The 19,584-nt window shown below is 41.2% G+C and overlaps 1 protein-coding gene across 4 annotated transcripts in view; it reads left to right on the top strand.

The window, feature by feature from the left end:
• IL12RB2 (interleukin 12 receptor subunit beta 2) overlaps positions 1 to 19,584 on the top strand; it is a 76,914-nt gene that overhangs the window by 33,126 nt on the left and 24,204 nt on the right. For all 4 annotated transcript variants that reach the window (XR_008389703.1, XM_053655489.1, XM_053655490.1 and 1 more), the window contains exons 9-10: positions 10,055 to 10,274; positions 17,619 to 17,819. Coding sequence is in view for 3 of the 4 variants with exons in the window: in XM_053655489.1 (XP_053511464.1) it covers positions 10,055 to 10,274; positions 17,619 to 17,819 (421 nt within the window). In the remaining variant the exon portion in view is untranslated. The remainder of the gene's footprint in view (positions 1 to 10,054; positions 10,275 to 17,618; positions 17,820 to 19,584) is intronic.

The following is a 19,584-nucleotide window of genomic DNA, read 5'->3' on the forward strand; positions in this document are numbered from 1 at the left end:
AAAATAATATGAGTAGGAATGGAAAACAGCTCTTCCTCAGGACTAGTAGTAAAACAGTAGTAAATGAAACAGCCTTCCAGGAAATAGTGCCTCCTTATGCCTCCTTTATGTAAATACAGGATGTGAAAGTTTCACAAAGTGCTGAAGGCTGGCTCTGTCATTTCATTCAATCCTTACCAAAACCCTGTGTGATAGGTGGTAGGTGTCCCTACTTAACAAAGACACAAACTGAGGGTCAGAGGAAAGTCTTCCCAAAGTCACCTAGCTACTAAGTGCAGAGCCTGGACTGAAACAGGATCCAGAACTCTCTCTGCTACATCATGACTCATCTGTGTTGAAAGAAAATGCGATTTGAATTGAGCTACTGATTGGCATGCTCATAATAAGAGGGTTTCGGGGGAGCTGCGCTCCTCCTTATTTCCCCAAACCTCTCACTGCACCTCTTCCAGCTAAGAGTAAATAAACAGTTTTGGAATTATGAAGCTGGTAAGCACAAAACCAGAACAGTCAGAGTAATGAATACATAGTTCTCTGATGGAGTTCGCATGATAGATTTTGATAGTTGCAGTCTTCTTCATATTTAAGAAATAAGCCAGGCAGCAAATGAGCTCTTTCTCCCTTTTCTCCTTTCTCCCTCACACACAAAATGCCTGGTATAAGAGGAGACTACTATAAACAGCTTGGTGAGTCATAATCAAGCTCTTTACTTTGAAACTAAAACCACAGCTTAAAATTTATTTTAAAATAAAGCCATTTTTACTCGCAAGACAATTTGCAAAGCAAGACATTTGGAGCAGCCATACTTGTTATAGAAGAACCCAGCTCAATTCTTGGCTCTTTGTTTTCATTTTCACCAGTAAGTGACTGGCTAAAAAACCAAAATTTCTCCTTCCATGAAGATTTCTCCTCCCAAAATGTCCTCAACAGGGATCTGGAAAGATACACTGTTTTCCAGCCCCATTTCATTCCCCTCTATTCCAGGATTTCTCTCTGTGGAGTGACGGTAATGATACTGGTATCTGTGTAACTGACAAGACCACTGTGGGGATTTATAAATGAGAGGACACATAGGAAAATTAAATGGTACTACGTTATGAACTTTTATCCTAAGGGCAAAAGCCAGACATACTCAGTGTCATCCATGCCCATGTGCTTCTCACTGCAACAGAGTTTAGCGCAGTGTGATCATGGTACTCGGAAGTATCACGGGTCAAGTGTCAAGTATCAGAGCTGAATCAAAATAAACAGTTGTCAGCCACTGGTAATACTTAGAAAACGAGCATATGCAAATTCTACTCTGCTGCTCATTTTGATCTTGCCCTTAATCCTGACAAAGCTTATATTATAAAGTGAGGTTTTGGAATTCAAAAGGATTCTAATCCTCTTCCTCTTCCAGTCCACCCTTCCTCTCTAATTGCTTCCACATTAGCCAGGACAGACAGATGTCTCAGCTGGGACCGTCTGACACAGGGAGAATTCCACTTTGTAGGTAGCCTGTGCCATGATGGGCAACTCTTCTTGGTAGAAATTCTTCCCATATGGGGAGCCAGAGTTGTAGATGCTGGAACTGGAACTGGCTTGAATAAGAAACCAAAAATGCAAATACTAGAAGCTTCTGTAACTTGGTAGTGGTGACGACAGGGCTCCTTCCAAGCCCTCAGTGACCAGCCAACCTGAGAGACTTAAGGAAAGTTGAATCTAGTCCTCAGTTTTGTAGTGCCATTACAGAATTAAGTCATTTTCAGCAAAATCCTGGGCCTCTTCAGTGACCCCAAATAGGTCACTCACCTAGAAGTGGGACTAAATAAGACCCTGACCGGAGTTACTGAGGTGAGCAGGTCTGCTTTGGACCGCAGAACCACAGAATCACAGACTTCTAGAGCCAAAGGGAATTTAAGCGTCACACGTTATCAAAAGCCCCACTACCCATTTTACAAATGCTAAATGGGTCTAGGAAGGTCAAGTGACTTCCAATTAGAGCTAATGTGGGGCTTGTTCCCGGGAGCCTTTCCTGGGCAGAAATCACCGCCCCTTCTGTTTGGAACCGTCCACTGTCGCCCTGCCCATCTAACCCGGGATTCCTCATGCTGCTCTCAGGCAGGCTTGGGCATTTGACAGGGCGGTGCCATGACGGATGTCACTCATCTGCATGCCAGACTAGAAAGAGGTGCTGCAGCCACATCAGGGGCTTTGTGGCGGGGCCCAAATTAGACCTCAGTGGGGAAAGGAAGCAAAGACATGCGTGTGATGGGGGTTTTTTAAACACTGATTAATACTGGGAAACCCAGTCAGGTTACACCCCACCCGGCCGAGAGGGGAATTTCAGGTGTTGGCACCAAAGGAAGCCCCAAGTAAAACCCCATTAGCCTGTGAACAAAGTGAGAGTGTGCTTCTCTGGCAGCGGTGGAAATGCAAGATGACCTTTCATTTTTGCAGGATGTTTACATCAGAGGAGAACAACCAGGTGCTGAATGGGCACAGTCCCTGTGAGTGTGCTTATGAATGTATGAGTGTGTGTGAGTATATGTGAGTGATGTGTGTGCACATGCATGTGTGTGGTATAAGTATGTGAGTACGGAGGGTATGTGTGAATGTGTGTGTCTTTCATATGTGTGAAGGATATGAGTGAGTGTGGATGTAGGTGTCAGTATGTGTACATGAATATGTATGTGAGTGTAAGTGCACGTATGTGAATGTCCTAGTCCATATGGGCTGTTGTAACAAAATATCATACACTGGGTGACGAATGAACAACAGAAACCTGTCTCTCAAAGTCCTGGAGCCTGGAAGTCGAAGACCAGGGTGCCAGCATGGTCAGATGAAGGGCATCTTCTGAGTTGCAGACTTTATGTTGTATCCTCACGTGGTGGAAGGGCCAGGGAGCTCTGTGGAGTCTCCTTTATAAGATCACTAATCCCATTCATGAGGGCTCTGTCCTCATGATACAATCACTTCCCAGGGACCCTGCCTCCTGACACCATCACAATGGGGGTTAGGATTCTAATAAGCGAATTTCGGGGACACACAAACATTCAAGCTGTGGATAAGTGTGTGTGGAAGGTATGCCTGTGGCTATGAGTGTGGGTGTGGATGTGTATGAATATCGGTGTGTATCTACATGAATGTGAATGTGGGAGTGTGTGAGAGTGAAGGAGACCTTTGCTTTGTTGCTCTGGTTCCCATATAGTTACTCGTTTTCCCACCCATTGGTTTCTCTTGAAAGCTGTATTTCCTCAAAAATATCCTGTACTATTTTTTGCCATAGTTATTTTTAAAAGAAAAAGTATTTTCTTTGTTGAAGCCAGAAAGTACAATGTCATTCATGAAATACAATAGAAATCCTGGGAATTATTAGAACAACAAATAATATGTTGTTCTAACATTTTATGCGATAACTTTGTGCGATAACATTTAGAAACGGTTTCTCCATCACAGACACCCCGTCCTGTGTTAGAGGCCTTCGCAGGGGGCTTTCTGCAGTTCTGTCCCCCAGATTCTGTCATCTTCTGTGAAGTTTCTTAATCTAAGCAAAGGAAACAATATGAGTCCAATAGACTTTCATTCCAGTTAATACAGCATGCATTTTTTAAGAAGAAAATCACCTTGTATATATCAATATAGACGAAGCTATAGATACAAATATAGATATATAATATATGAAATGATATGACGATGGTAAAGCCACATTAACCTTTCCACATTAACAGTTTCCTCTGTTAATTTCTTCTGAGTCCTCCCACTATCTTGATCATAGCAAATCAGAAACTTTCTGAAGTTATAGCTGACGCCATGGATCTGGAAGAGGGATATCTGTGTGTAAATGAAGCTGAATTCCCTCCATTCATTCGTTCATTCAAATAAATATATTAAAGCCAGTCTTTAGTACTGGACACTGTGTGTGCTTCATGCCAGGAATATGGAAGTGGACAAGACGAATCCAGTCCTCATGTCCTTGAACTTGCAGTCCAGCAGGAGAACAGGAGTGGCAGTGAGGATGATGAGGGCACTGTGGCACAAAGGAGTTCAAGATTCAGCTGCGGCGGGGATGATGGTTGGGCTCATCCAGTAGAGTGGAGAAATGTACAGGGGGTTAGAGAGGGCCTCTCAGAAGGTAATAGTGGAGCTGACCCCGGAGGAACAGGTGAACCAGGACAAGGGAGGATGCGCAGTTGTGGAAACTATGGATTCAGCACATCAGGAAAGGATCACTTCAGGGAAGCAATGCAAGGCAAGCCACGAATGTGAGCCAATCGTGGCTAATTCAGAATTTTCTCCTAGTCACATTAAAAAAGAAAACTAACAGGTGGAATTAATTTTTAAAAGATAACCCAAATATACCTGGAACAGTTTCATTTCAACATGTAACCAATATTTTTATTATTAATGAGCTATTTTACATGTTTTTTCCTACTAAGTCTTTGAAAACTGGTGTGTCTACTAAGCACCAGCCCTGTGCAGTGGTGGCGTGTTCACCCTCCAGACAGCAGCACACCTCAGTTCAGACCGGCCACGCTGCCTGGCTCCACGGAGTCCCCCCCGCCTCCCGGCGCCGCACCCTACTGAGGTGGACAGTGCGGCTCTAGGCCTCTGACAAGTGACACCAAAGAGAGAGAGGGAAACTCTTGATTACAATGGTGGGGGAAAGATTTGGTGCCTTCTTTATTCATTTGTTCAATGAAGTAATTCGTTTCAATGAACAGCTACCCTCAAAACACACGAGGCGAGAATAAAGAGAAAATGACAAGCCCAGCTTCAGAAAGACTGTCGGGACCAGACGCAGCTCATTTACTACATTTGCTTTGCCTCTTTCCCCCTGTATTTCTCTATATCGTAGGAAGACTATTCCAACCTCTATTACATCGCACCGAAGGGATGTATTTTTTGGTTTCTACATATGAAGGAGATTTAGTAAAAGTAGACGGTATTATTTGTAACCTGATTTGTATCGAGGTAGGACAAAGGCCTATTGTAAGTCCCTAGGGAAGACTGGCCTCCAAGAGCCTGGGGGTCTTAAGTAATTGTAGGATGTATCCAATCTCAGAATCAGTGCTTAAATACAAAGCAGCAGATGGGAAGATTTCAACAGTTTGTCATAATGTTCAAGTCCATCTCCTTCCTTTTCCCAAACCCTGTCCCATCACAGGCTGGCACAGAATTTCAGAAGGTAGTTTCAAATCGAATAGACTGCTTTACCTTGCTTACTAGTCACACATATTACACCAACTATGATGTAGGGATTTTTGGTTGCATAACAAAATGGAGTCAATGACAAAGGGTAAGAGAGTAGGTAGCAAAGAATTAACAGAGGATAGAAAACAGGTGGAAAGGGAGTTAAAGTTTTTCTCTTATGGAAGCTTCCATTTTTTTGCTGCTTGCCTAGTGGCAGAACAGGGTATAAATTATATGGAGTGACTACCACGAGGTAGGACTAGAAAATAAATCAGTTCAATGTAGCACAACATCTGGGGAATGTCTGCTAAGTGTTAGCATGACAGTGGTTAAGAGTTCATCCTCTTCATTTAGAGCTATACTACCTGAGTTCAAATCCCAGCTTTATCGCCTAATGGCTGTGTGTTCTTGAGCGAAGTACTTACCCTCTCTGTGCCTTATTTTCCTCACAGGTAAAGCAGGCAGTAGTATATACCACCTGAGGTTGTTGTGAAGCTTAACAAGAATCGTGAAAAAAGTGTTTTCTAAGCCATGGTGTGGAGACAAATATTGTGCATGACACAGGATGCAAAGACGAGCTGACAGGCTAGTGGAAAGATAGATGCACAGATAAATCATTTTAACACAGTGAGTTTTAAAACTTCCAGATGAAGGAGGTCTTTTCAGGCACTCCTTCACTTGAGCTAGGGTTGCTGAAGGTAGTCATGAGTTCTGAAATCAAGGTCCTCAGGCTTAAAGCCACAAATTGCATGTCCTTTGTCATCAACTCTAGGACATTGATGAGACTCCCTTATAGAGCTGTGGTAGGAGCAACGTCAAGGTGGTATATACCAGAGATTAACAGAAGTGTCATATGACTATGATGTGAAAAGTGCCAATTGTGATTTTTATACTAGAGTAAGCGAGACAAGGGAAGTCACCCAGTGTCTTAACACCTGTCACACACCAAGCACTTTTGAAACAGTTTACTTCTCTTAGCCCACTGCATCCTCCAATAAGCCTGCGCTGTACATACAATTGTCCTCATTTTACAGATCAGAAAATTGAGCCTCAGAGAAGTAAAATAATTCGCCCCAGGTCACCCAGCTGCTATGTGGTAGAGCAAGAGAGCAAAAGATCTGCCCCAAACAACAACAAAAAAGTCTTCACAGAAGTTTTTAAAAGTCCTAAGAAGAAATAATTTATCAATTCACGGAAACACCCTTCCTGTAGTGTATTTTAAAACAAAACAAAAGCAGGAGCCCTGAACTCTGACATGTGTTAGATTTTGTCCTATCATGGATTACACTCATTGAGTTATTCTGGATGCTGAAAGCCTTTTCAGGCAGCGGGACTCTCATAATAGGTTTGTGAGGGAGCTATTCACTCCTTGCTTCTCAGACTAAAGTCAGAAAGGCTAAGTTTACTACTTTAAATCGTTTCCCACTGGATAGAACAGAAAGAAAACTGAAGAAGCGAGGCAGTTGGACAGCTTTTCCTTATTTTGCTTACTCTTACCAATAGGAGAGGGTGCCAGTGATAATAGGAACACTGGCTTGAGATCAGCTTCAGCATTGCCCAAGAAGGCACAAGAAGCCTTGGCCAGTGTGACTTGGTTGGAGAGCCATCCTGTAATTAAAGGGCTGCAGGTTCAATTCCTGGTCAGGGCATATACCTAGGTGGCCGGTTCCATCACCAATGCAGTTGTGTGCAATTCCTGGCCTTGGCGCATATGGGCGGCAACCAATCTATGCTTTACTCTCTTACATCAATGTTCCTTACTTTCCATTCCTCTCTCCCTTCCTTTCTCTCTAAAAAGCAATGAAAAAATGTCCTTTGGTTAAGATTCTTTTTTAAAAAAGGAGAAGAAGAATAAGAAGGTACAAGAAGTACCAGTTCTTCCAGACATCCACAGGGATGCCAGAAATGGTCCAGGCATCTCTTCCTCTCCCACATCCACCAGGGGGCGCACTAAAATCTCATATTTCTTCTCTGTGAGGACTGCTCGAGTCCGTTTCTTAACTGCTCTGAGCCTCAGCACCCTGGTCAGAGTGGAGAGTTAGAAGGACTAAATGTAGCAATAGCTGTAAAGCTCCTGACTCATGATGTGGCCCAATAGGTAATAGTTTCTCCCTTATCACTCACCCAAATAAATACTGAAACAAAAATAAATTCATCTGGGAAGACCCAGCTGGCTCCGCAGGTCACACTTCTTCTGGGTTCACAGCGTTTCTCCTTGTGACTCATGGCCGTTGTTTCTGGAAAAAAAGAATTGTGGATCTCCACCTTCTCCCAATTGCTGACCTCATGTCCACTGTTCATGCTCCACATCAGAATGTACCACAGCCTCACAATTGCAGAAGCTGCTTTGCAACTTTGGGGCAGAAGGGTGACCAGGGATTCCAGCTATGAAACTTGGTGGCCCATACATACCAGTTCATCGTTTCAGGCTCACCAATGAATGGAGCAGACGTCAGAGTAGAGGGCCCGCTAGTCTGGGAGTTAGGAGCCCTGGATTCCACTCTCACCTCCTCCATCCATCCGCTGAGTGGCCTTAAGCAAATCTCTTCATCTCCCTGGGGCTTAGTTTCCCCATTGATAAAAGGAAATTGAAATCATTGTTAATCTGTAGAATCCCTTCCTGTTCTGTGATGACGTTCCTTTCCATCAGGGCCAAGTGTAATCCAGGGGTAATGGATGACATTCACTTTTTGCAAACTGTATATTGCTATTAAAAAAGAAATACCAAGCTACTTATATTGTTTTCAGTTGCTTCAGTTGCTACCAGCCCAGCTGAATTAATACTTGTTTTTCCATTGGCTCACTAAATTTTTTGTTCCGAGGACCCGTTGGACAAGTTCGGCCAGTTTTTTAATTTGGTTGAGACCAATTGTCTGAAAGAGGTTAACCTTTATCCCAAAACTTGAGCTTGACATTTTATACAAGCAGAACTCACGGGATACCATATTTATCTAAGCACCTCAACCGCACCCTCACCTTCTCACTGATATTTTCAACTCTGGGAACCATCACTGACCTTTGAGATCCACACCTCTATTTACTAGATCACTTGATCAGCTAGATTTTCACAGCAGTCACCAGGCAAGTTCCTTGGATCCAAGATGACTTATCATTTCCCCCTTCTCTCAGCACTTTACCAGAGGAATGAGAAAGACTGCTGAAGGGTGTTTTTTCCTATTAGGGCCCTGTTTGCTTATTTGTCAGAGTGAGACTGAAGCCTCTTGTGTTCATGGCAAGAACGGAGAGCTTGGTGAACTTGGTTAACTATGAGGGGTGCCTGAGGGTGGGGGTGCATAGGCTGGGGGTGGGATAATAGTCCTATGTCCGGACTGTCCGAGGAAATGGATAGGGAAGGAGAGAGCGAGAGGCAGCTGAGGACACAGTCTTCCCTAAACAGCTTTTGCTTTAATTTACCCTACTTTTTACTCTTACGACAAAGGGCATGTTTATTAATACATTTAGAACACCACAGTTTCAAAAGCATTCACTTATTTTAGTTCACACAACAGGTCTATGAGAACAGCTGTGATGGACATTTGGAATGAGGGGCATTTTCTTGGTTCTTGCCGATACACAAAGATGTCTTCTAGGGAAAGGCTGACTGTGCACCCAAAAGAACTCTCGAGAATATAGTATTTACCTGGTGTATTAACCATGGTTTAAGACCCAGTCTTGGGCCTTGTGGATCCAGAGAGGCATCTAGGGCAGAACCTGAATTAATTAATCTCTTCGAGGCTAAACTATAATAAAAAGCTGGATGTTCATGATTCATTTATTGTGAAAAATACAGCTGTTGGGCAAACCAGAAGGCTTGAGTCAGCAGACAGGAACATGCTTTCTCAGTATGCTGATTATTTCAGAAGCCAAATTAAAATCAGAAGGGCAATTTATTCACTTAAAGTGAAAAACACAAATTTTCAGTGAACCGGATGTTCTCGTTAGCCCAGCCTCTCCTGACCAATGAAATACATAGGAAGCCAAATTATAGATGATTGCTTAGGGAGTAGGGAATCGGAGAAAGGTGTATGTGTCAATCTTAGGGTGTGTCTCTTCTTCAGCTTGAGGCCATCCCACACACCTCATGGAAGGAATGGCCTTGCCAAGATACCTGCAATGCTTAAATCTGGTGAGCCAGGCCTTCCTCTCTCTGCGGTAGGCAGGGACCAGCGCGGTAATGCTGACCTTGGCAGCTGTCCGTTTTCATTGTTTCTGTTTCCCATGGTCCTTATTCAGGCAGAGTTACAATACAGATTCGTTTTCTGCTTACTTTCTGGGATTCTTCCCAAATGATCTCAACTGGAGCTTTTGCAGTTGCAACAACTGATTAGGCGCACGTTTGTTTCCTAGCACAGATGGCTAAGCCAGTTCATTAAGTATGGACTTTACTAGTTTAGTTCTTGAAAATGTTGTTTTTGATTTCATGAGCAGCATTGCACTTTCTATTTAAAAAGTTATACTTCTGTGTGTGGAGGGCTATGTCACACATTTCGAAATGGGAATTCAGAGGGGCTGAGTGCCTTGCCCTGGGTCACACAGCAGTGACTGATAGAGCTAGAACTCAAACCCAGATCTTCGGAGTTCAAATCCTATCCTTGTTCTATTGAATGCAATTTGAGTTTTCCACTACTAGGGAGTTTCACTTTAAAGCAAGAAAGGAAAGTCCATGTGTTTCTAAGAATTAGCTGTAAAAAATGTTAAGTGATATTTTTCTGTAGCTGGTGGTGGTGGGCAGAAGCATTAAGTGTACAGTAGGGAAGGTGAGAAGGTGTAAATAGAAACGTCACTCGGATGTAGCCACCTGCTGCAGGGGCCCCTGAAGTCCAGGCATAGAGTGTCCAGCAACCTTGGTTGAGTGGACACCGTAAGTGGATGTGTTTTGTTGCAGAATCTGAGTATATCAGAGGCAAGAGGGAAGATCCTCCACTATCAGGTGACTTTGCTGGATATGGCTGGGGAGAAACCCACACTTCAGAACACCACAGAACATACCTCCTGGACCTGGGTCATCCCCAGGACTGAGAACTGGACTGCGGCCGTGTCTGCAGCTAACTCAAAAGGCAGTTCCCTGCCCACTCGTATTAACATAACAGACCTGTGTGGGTCAGGTAAGTACCAATTTATCTTTAATATTGCCTGTGGGAAACTGTCTTACTCATCTATTATCTTCCACAGGCTCAGCTCAGGGCCTGGCATGAGTAGTGCTTAAATTTAGATTCGAGAGTCAACAGCATTCAGAGGCTGTCTCTTCCACTCAAACTATGAGTGGCCATGAACAAGTGAACTAACACACCTCTGAGCTTCACCTTCCCCCTCCTTAAAGTAAGGATTACATCATCTACTCTGCAGGTCACTGTAAGATTAAATACAGGAACTAATACATAGTAGGCACTTAGTAAATGTTAGTTAAGCAAATACTAATTACATTGAATTGAACACTAATATCTGCCTAATTACTCCAGAAGCAAGAATAATATGTGCTGTCAAATTCTAGAAGAAAACATTTTACACTTATAGTGAAAATATTTTAAAACCAATAGTATTAAAATTATATTCTGGCTGTAATGAAACTATAGTAAAATTTTTCTCTACTATAACTGTTTTTTCCACAAATTTAGGTAAGTATCCAATTATCCACAGTGAAAACTTCCCAACTAGCTACGTACATTTTATGGTTGCATTCTCTGAAAACTAACTTCTCTGGATAAAAACCTCTAATTAGTGAAGAAAATAGATATTAGTGCTATACATAAGACCTGTGCTTATAAAAAGGCCCAAGTTTTTCCAAAATTGCCCCATAGAATAAAACTGTAATTAAATCCTTCCTTAAAACTCAGTGTAACAATTTTATCCACATGTGAGTCTGGCAATCATTGTGAAGAAGGTTCTATTAGAACATGATTACTTTATATATATCCTTAAATCTTGGTTATATGTCATTTCAGTCACATATCTGTAAACATGGAGATAATAGAGTAATAAAATAACTAGAGGAGATACAAGTAAATATTGATATAACCTTGGGTTGGTGTATGAGTTAGGAATTGCTCTTAGGAATAAGGGTTGCTCTTATCAGAGGCCTGACTATGGAGATTTGTTTATTCTCACACATTGAAGAAGTCAGAGGTAGACTGTCTAGAGCTGGTGTGCCAGCTTTGTGACATCATCAGGACTCCAGGCTCCTTTCTGTTCCTTCGGCCAAGTTGGCTCTTATCCTCAAGGTAAAAATGGTCCAGAATGGTGGCCAGAGCTCTAGCTGTTTCCGTCTAGGCAGCAGAATAGAAGGAAGAGAGAAAGGGTCGCTCTCCTCACTGGTGAGGAGCTTCATTCACCCCAGGTCACACAACACGCTTTGCAGTCTTTGACTGAATTGGTCACCTGGCCGCACCAGCTGCAAAGGAGGCTCGGAAATATATTTCAGCAGGGCTGCCTTGCTGAAGAAGAGGAAGAGAGGGTAACTGGTAGGCAACCGGTGATCTCTGTTCGCATGGAACAGGCGCCTAAGGCAGAAGAGCCTGAAGGAAAAATGGATTAACTATGTGGGGAAACACTTCAACTTTCTAAATAGTGAAATAAAAAACTTTTCTAAAACACCAAAAATCATACTTCAGAGAGTAACATAAAAACATGTTCCCACTTTCAGATCTAAGGAACGTTAACATTTTGACAGATTTTTCTTTATTTTTTTAAAATGAAAAAATTATTTTTTATTGTAGTTTATATTTAGTATTATTTTGTATTAGTTTCAGGTGCCCAGGTAGCAATTTAAGAAAAGTATATATCACATTTTGGGCAAAAAGAGGATGATCTATATCTATCTTTTTAATATGAGAGATCAGGGTATATGAACAGGCAATTCAACTAGTAAATATAAAAAGAACAGTAAGATTGGAAAATACCTGCAGCCTAACTGGCAATCAATGAGAAGTAAATTTGGAAAGAGCATGAGAAACCAAATCAGCCTGAGGAAGAGTAAGCAGAGTTGGTATATCCCACATTGGTGAGAACATGGGGAAAAGTGCCCTTGTACCTGCTAGTAGGTCTGTAAGCTCGTTCGACTTTCTCAAGAACAATTTGGCCATATGTAACAAACTTTAAATATAAACATATTTTTGACCAAGAAATTTAAGCATTAGGACTGTATCCTCAGCGGATAATAAGTGCTTTAAAATATAGGCAAAAAGATGTTTATTAAAAAATATATAGTGAAACAGCACAAAGAACCTAAATGTTAAATAATAGAAAATGAACTGATTTAACACATCCTGACTCTCACCAGCATTCATGCCGTACTGGCACTAAAGTGATGCTGTAGCTACATTTGTATTGTCATGGAAAGCTGCACATGAGTAACAGGGCGGGCATTCAACAGTGTATGTGGTACGATGCCATTTAAAATATTGATTTACATGAGTATACATGTTTTGCATGTTAAAAACAATTTAGTGGAATATATGTGGACATGTTAACAGAGGTCATCACTGAATCAGGGGATTAGAGGTGACTTTCCTTCCCTTTTGCTTGTTATATTTTTAAAATTCTTCTTCAGTGGGTAAGTGCTACATTTGTAATTTTTAAAGTGAATTCTGTGGGGGAAATTGAACTCATATCACTGTTTAGTGTCCTGATGTTGGTAAAATGCAGTATGTCAGAACACCTTACTTCTTCAAACCTCACTGCAGGTGAGTCTTGGAGATATAAGCCTCACGAATTTTCTGGACCCATTCCAGGCTCTTTATTTAGATTTGAGAACAATCTCTCAAAATGACACAGTCATCGTTTCAGAGTTGACCTCTACTTTATTCATTCAGTAGTCCGTTATTGAACATATACTGTGGAAGTCAACTGGAATCCAGCAGTAGGTTAAAAAAGACTGTTGAGATCCTCCAGTTGTATTTAGTCAGGTGGGATAGCAGACATATAAAAAAGTAAGCTGTAGTACAGTATAATAAGGATAAGGTTAGAGGTATGCACAGGTAGCTCTACAAAGTATGGCCTTGGAGAGGAGGCAACAGGTGAACAGGGTGTGGAGAGACAAGGTATTAGCCAGGTGAGGCAGTGCAGGTGTGCAGGCATGAGGGATTTTTTTAAAGTGGAATCTAAGTGGATCAGGGGTAGGAAGGAGTTGAAGATAAAGGGAAGAGAAGGAATAATTGGTTGAATGAAGTCCCTGGGGAGCTGGGAGATGATGGGATCCAGTGACAAAAAGAGTTAAAGGAACACTTCTTTCTCTAAGAATGGACAGATGTTGAGTAAGGATGAGGCTCATTACCGATGAACATGTAGAGCAGGTAAGGTAGGACACTGAATCAGTTCTGTACAACTGAGCTGTCACTAAGAGGGTCCTGGCCCTGGAAATCTTGGATTCTCCAGGATCTTTTGCATCTCCTAAGATCACACCTGACCCATCCCATACAAGCTGTTGTGCACCTCGGGGTGACCTGTGGAGGACCAATGGACAAATCACATAATCCCATCCTGCGTGCCTCTTCTCTCACACACATTCTGAGTGACCCGTAGAAATAGTGTGCCGTAATTTTGTGTCTCCCTCTCTTTCAGTATATGTTCACACTACTCACATAGATAACTTTCAGGAGGAGAAAAATAATGCTGCAACAGGAAGAATTATGTTAATTTTGAGAAAATTAGGGACAACTTTATTATAAAAGGTGCCTGTCACAGCATGACATATCAAGAAGCACAAGAATGATTTTGTTGATTTGATGAAAATTGAATATGTTCCAAACCCACAGCCAACAATTAAAACCCATTTCACATTTCAGACCAGTCCCTGTGCTCAAGAATTCTTGAAACTAGAAGAAGAATCAGAAGCCAGTAGAGTATTACCAGGCCCACACAGATGTCAGACACTTAGGCCCCAGGAGGTCAAGTATCTTAGCCAACATCATACATTCAATTAGTCACAGAGCTGGACAGAAAAACCAGGCCACCTGTCTCTGAGGTGGGCACTTTTCCAAATATCTGTGAATTTTATAACTCTATTCCAAAGCTCCCAGTGAAAATGGAGATGGGAAGTTGAATGATTGAGGGGAAAGAAATAGTTTTGAAAGGTCACAGAGGGAAGGTTAGTCGTGAGCAGAGAAGGGGAGAGAACAAGCCCTGGGAGACATGTTGGGGGAGGAGATGCAGGCTGGCTCCTGACGAGACAGAAAGTCCAAGGCCTGAAACAAAGAGCTCAGCCAGCGAGTTAGACAGCAGAAAGGACTCGAGAAGACTGAAGGAGGGAGTGGGAGATGTGATAAGAAACTCTTCCAAAAGGCATCGAAAACAGAAAAGAAGTTGAAAACAGACGAGGAGACTTAAAACATTGAAAGAATTGAAAGAGAAGTAATAATGACCGCCTAAAAGGAGAAAGAAAAAAGAGTAAATGAAAAGGAAGAAATGCTTGAAAATATCCAGAATCTTACAGAATGCCAGTACTGTGTGTGCGACAGGCAGGGGGTATCTAGAAAATCTCTGAACCTTCTGCTCATTTTGCTATAAACTTAAAACTTCTCTAAAAAACAGTCTGTACTTTTAAAGTCACTACAAATCGCAGTACAGGATGGTTCAGCAGGGTTGACCCCATGAATATAAAGATGGAACAATTTGGAGAAATGTAACACTGTGATTCATCACATTAATACTGAGAGATAAAAGGGTATGTTCTCAACAGACATAGAAAATTAGTTAAAAGTCGTTTTTAGTAAGTGATATATTACTTTTAAGACCTATATAGAAACTATGAATAAAAGAAAACTTTTTTTAGTTTTTTAAGACTTTCTACCAAAAATATGCAGCAAATGTTATTTTATTGTAATAAAGATATATGGGCACATTCTCTGCAAAATTAGTAACAAAATTTTAAAAAGGAAATAAGAGATTTAATTGAAAGACTGGAAGAAAGATATTTTAAGTATTAAACTAATAAGATTGTGATATAGAAAATTCAACAAGGGCAAGAGATGAATTATTAGAACTACTTAGAGAATTTAGCAGGTTTGCCAGAAATAAGAATAACACACACAAATTAATAGTAGAAAAAGTAGAAAATAAGTTCCAACCAGTGTAGCATAGTCGGCTGAGCGTCTTGCCACAAAGTGGAAGTTCCCTGATTCAATTCCTGGTCAGGGCACATGCCTGGGCTGCCCCACCTGGAGAGTGAGAGAGGCAATCGCACTCTCCCTTGATCACATTATCACTCTTGATGTTTCTCTCTCACATTGATGTTTCTCTCCCTCCTTTTCTCCCTTCCTTCCCCTCTCTCTAAAAATATAAGTAAATAAGTTCTTTTTAAAAAGTAGAAGATGCCACTTATAAAGCAAACTAAAAGTATAACATGTCTAAGAATTAATCTAACAAAAATGCATGAAAATTTTAAGGAGAAATTTTAAAAACTCCCTTAGAAAATATAAAAGGGGAACTCAATAATTTCAATGAAACAGCATATTTATGAATGGAACAATTTTGCATTGTAACAGCATCGATTTTTCCTGAATTAAACAATATATTTAACTTAAATCCAGTAAAAAAAAAAACAGCTAGAATTTGGGGGGACTCAGATAAACTAATTCTAAAAGCTGCATGGAAGAATAAGGTTAAATGAATAACCAAGAACATTTTGAAAAAAAGGAGGACAAAATGAGAAGGGTAGTTTACCAACCAAATACTCAGACATCACAAAACCTGTAATATAAACCACATGTTCTGGTGAGGAAGCTGACCTGACAGAGACCCAACAATATATAGAACTTGGTGTATGTTAGGAATGGTATCAGATTTGAAAAAATTGGCTCACAGTATGGAAAAAATAATAAAATTGATTCCCTTAAAAATAAAAACAACCTTTCAGCTAGATTTGGAAAAAAACTTGAATGTGAAAGGTGAAACCAAAAGTCAATAGGAGAAAATGTGGTTGAGTATCTTGGTGACCCTGGAATGGAAGGATTTCATAAACAAGAGTCAAAATGCTCAAACCATAGGTATGCATCAAAGTATTTATGTGCAGCAAACACATCATAAAGTTGAAAGACTGGCACAAGGTATTTTTAGAGTTGAAGACTGATGGATGATTAAGATCTAGAATATAAAAGCTATTTCTCCCTGATTAAGATCTAGAGTATAAAAGCTGTTTCTGCAAATCAGAGAGAAGACAGGAAACCCAGAAAAAATTAGCAAAGTATATGAATAGGCCGTTCACATAAGAGGAAAAAGTCAGATGATTAGTAATGCATGAAGAGAAGTCAATCCGACAAGAAATCGGGAAACGAAAATAAAACCACCATTAAGTACCACTTCGCATGGACCAGATTGGCAAAAATTAGAAAGTCAGAAAATACCAGTGTTGGGAGGAAAATGAAATCTCTCAAAGCTTTTCTTGTTGGAGTGCAACTGATAGGCTATTTTAGCGATCCGCTTGGCCGTATTTAGTGAGCCATGTGATTCCAGAGACACTCCCACACAGGCACATGTGAGGACATGTTTGTGTTTATGTTGATGTAAGAAGGTCCAAACCCATAGATAATTTTTATGAGTTTGAGAGAAAATGATGACGTATGCTGGGCATAAAGATCTCAAATGCTCTGGTGAATAACAGCTTTGCAGTCTCTTTTATCATTTGAAATGAAAGAGAGGACATAAGGGAGATCACATGAAGGTGGGAGACAGCAAAGCAGGGGTTGGATTAGAAGACTATGATTTCTTAAGGGTGGTTATGCATTACTGCTGGGTCTTACTTCTGGCCCCTCAAGGGTATGTTAATCTAGATGCATAAGAACAACGGACAGGGCTTGCTTAAAAAACTTTCCCTTAAGAAGTAGAGGTCTTGGGCATGAGTGCCCGCCATGACCTGACCAGTTAGGAATTTATGTTAAATTACAGCACCCGTTGTTTGTCTTCATTAGTAAAGAGCTGGAGGGAACCTCCTGCTTGTCACTTGGAGACTGGACAAAGAAAGGGTTGAGGCAGCAGTCTAACAGACTAAGCTAAATTTACAGATAGGAGCAGCAGGATGGATACATCCCAGATACATGTTGAGTGAATAAAAAGAGTTAGAAAAAGCATTAGATCTGCTCTCAATACAGTTTACGAAATAACAACTCACAAGCACAAAGCAACACTTATTTTCAAGGATACATATATGTCTAAACAAACATATGAGGTGGATTGGGAGGATGCATGTTACATTAACCAGAGCCAGTACCATTGGAAATGGAAAGTGAAATGGAAGATGAAGGGAAATTAATTCTACAGACACCCCTGCACAGGGTCCTTCTCCAAGGTGATAATGCCAGTTCTGCCAGACCTGAGAAGTAGGATGAACTTAAACCTGTGAACTTGAAGAGCTTCAAGAGAAATTGGTCCTTCTTAAAGCGTTGCTAGGATTTGCTGTGTTTTAAATCTTCACTTACAGTGATTTTTGTTTTCGTTCCCCCTCATTTTCCCCTGTAAAGGGTTGTTGGCTCCTGGCCAGGTGTCTGCAAACTCAGAGGGCACGGACAGCATTATGGTGACATGGGAGCCTCCTGGGAAAGCTACCTCCACTGTTCAAGAGTATGTGGTGGAATGGAGGGAGCTGCATCCGGGGGGTGGCGTGCGGACCCCTCTGAACTGGCTACGGACTCCCCCTCACAATGTGTCCACTTTGATTTCAGGTACTTAATTGTTTACCACCCTTTGGGAGGTTACTCAATTCACATTTGTTTGAGAAAACTGCAGGTAGGAACCCCAAACCCTGCCTTCCATTACACCTGGCTATGTGAGAAAGGGACAGTGATGACCTAGGGGCCTTCAGGACAGCACCTCAGAATACACCACTGCAGCCATAGAAGGCCATCTGGTTGACTGGAAGCTCTGGTATATATAGAGAATGCATGTGCCTGACACGGTGCCATTACACCAGAAGTGAATGCTTAAACCAGACGAGCATGGCTGAGAGCTAAGTGGTAACCAGTCAGTGAGATGGGCCCCTGACATTTGAGAGTTTGTTTAAGTCTCAGAAAAAGCATGTGCGGCAAGAGTTACCATTCCCATGATATAGGTGAGAATACCAGGAAATCTTTTATTCCCATTCAGGTGACTGAGAGCATATTGAACATGACTGGACAATACTTAGGCAGAGTCATTTTTAAGTGTTAAGTTCACAAAGGTGCTGGTTCTACAACCAGACAATCTAAATTTGAGTCCTGGCTCTGTTCCTTACGAGGTTGCATAATCTAGGACAAATTAGTTTAACTTCTCTGTGCCTCAGTTTCCTTACCTGTAAAATGGAGGCTATGTTATCGTGAGGACTAACTGAATTAATATAGAGAAAATATATTAATGTTTGAACAGTGCTGAACAAGTTTAAGTGTTTGATAATTTAGCTCTTATCATCATGATCATGATTATTTTATGCCATAGAGCTAAGACTTTAATAGGTTTTCAAGCTCTAAATCCCATAATACGATCATTACACCTTGACAACAATTGCACCCGTCCAGGATACCAGCTCCCTGCTTAAGGAAATAAGATTTACACGGATGAAATAAACAGAGCACACCCCATGATAATAACAGGAGATGGTCCTTAATTGTGTGCCCCTTTTACAGTGTAGCTGCTCCAGTGTTTAGTGGGTTGTGTTCAGTTTTAATCATTACACTCAAGGGAGTGCAGCCTGGTGAGCAGCAGAGGAAGGTGAGCAAGTCACTGGGGTTCTGGACTTTCAATGTGGAAACCGAGAGTTGCAGATGGGGCAGGGTGGTTTGGGGGCTGTTGCTGGCTTTGGCGTCTACCTGAGAAAGAGTTAAGTGTCCTTTATTGTTTTGGAGGCTAAAACTTTATTGTTTTGGAGGCCTCTGCATGGAAGTTATAAGGAGGCAGATGCCAGCTCTGTTTGAAGAAAGAACTTTCCTTGCCTGTCATGGTTTCTAATGGGACAGTTGATTGTCCTTGGAGTTGATGCAGTAGAACCATTTTTTCTTTAGGGCTGTTATGCTCACCAAACCAGATGAAACAGTGCATGGAAAAGGCATGTAGTGCACTCTGAACTGCTACAAAATTGCAAATGCTTGCTATAAACTGTACTAGGATTTACCCCTGCAGGATAGTTTGAATCATATAGCCCCTATAATTCCCTCTCTTTATAAATCTATACAAGTGCCATAAAATTGATGAAAAAAGAGAATGTTTTCTATAGTTAGGAAACTAAAATGTTTTTAAGCATTTTAGAAATATTTATTTGCATAAGATCAATATAATGGTGAAGTAAAATTATTCTTCTACTTGAAAATACTTGGTTAACTGTTAGTTTGTGTTGCTGTTATATTATGAAAATAAACTCCTAAAAAATTAATCAATTCACAGTTATCATAAGTTCAGAATGGCCCTCTCTGGTCAGTAATATGACTCACTGCCATTGCATCCTTAGCTTCTGGCGGG

Source organism: Artibeus jamaicensis, unplaced genomic scaffold (genome assembly GCF_021234435.1).
Source record: "Artibeus jamaicensis isolate MK-2021 breed Jamaican fruit bat unplaced genomic scaffold, CSHL_Jam_final scaffold_1019, whole genome shotgun sequence".
Classification (NCBI taxonomy): Eukaryota; Metazoa; Chordata; class Mammalia; order Chiroptera; family Phyllostomidae; genus Artibeus; species Artibeus jamaicensis.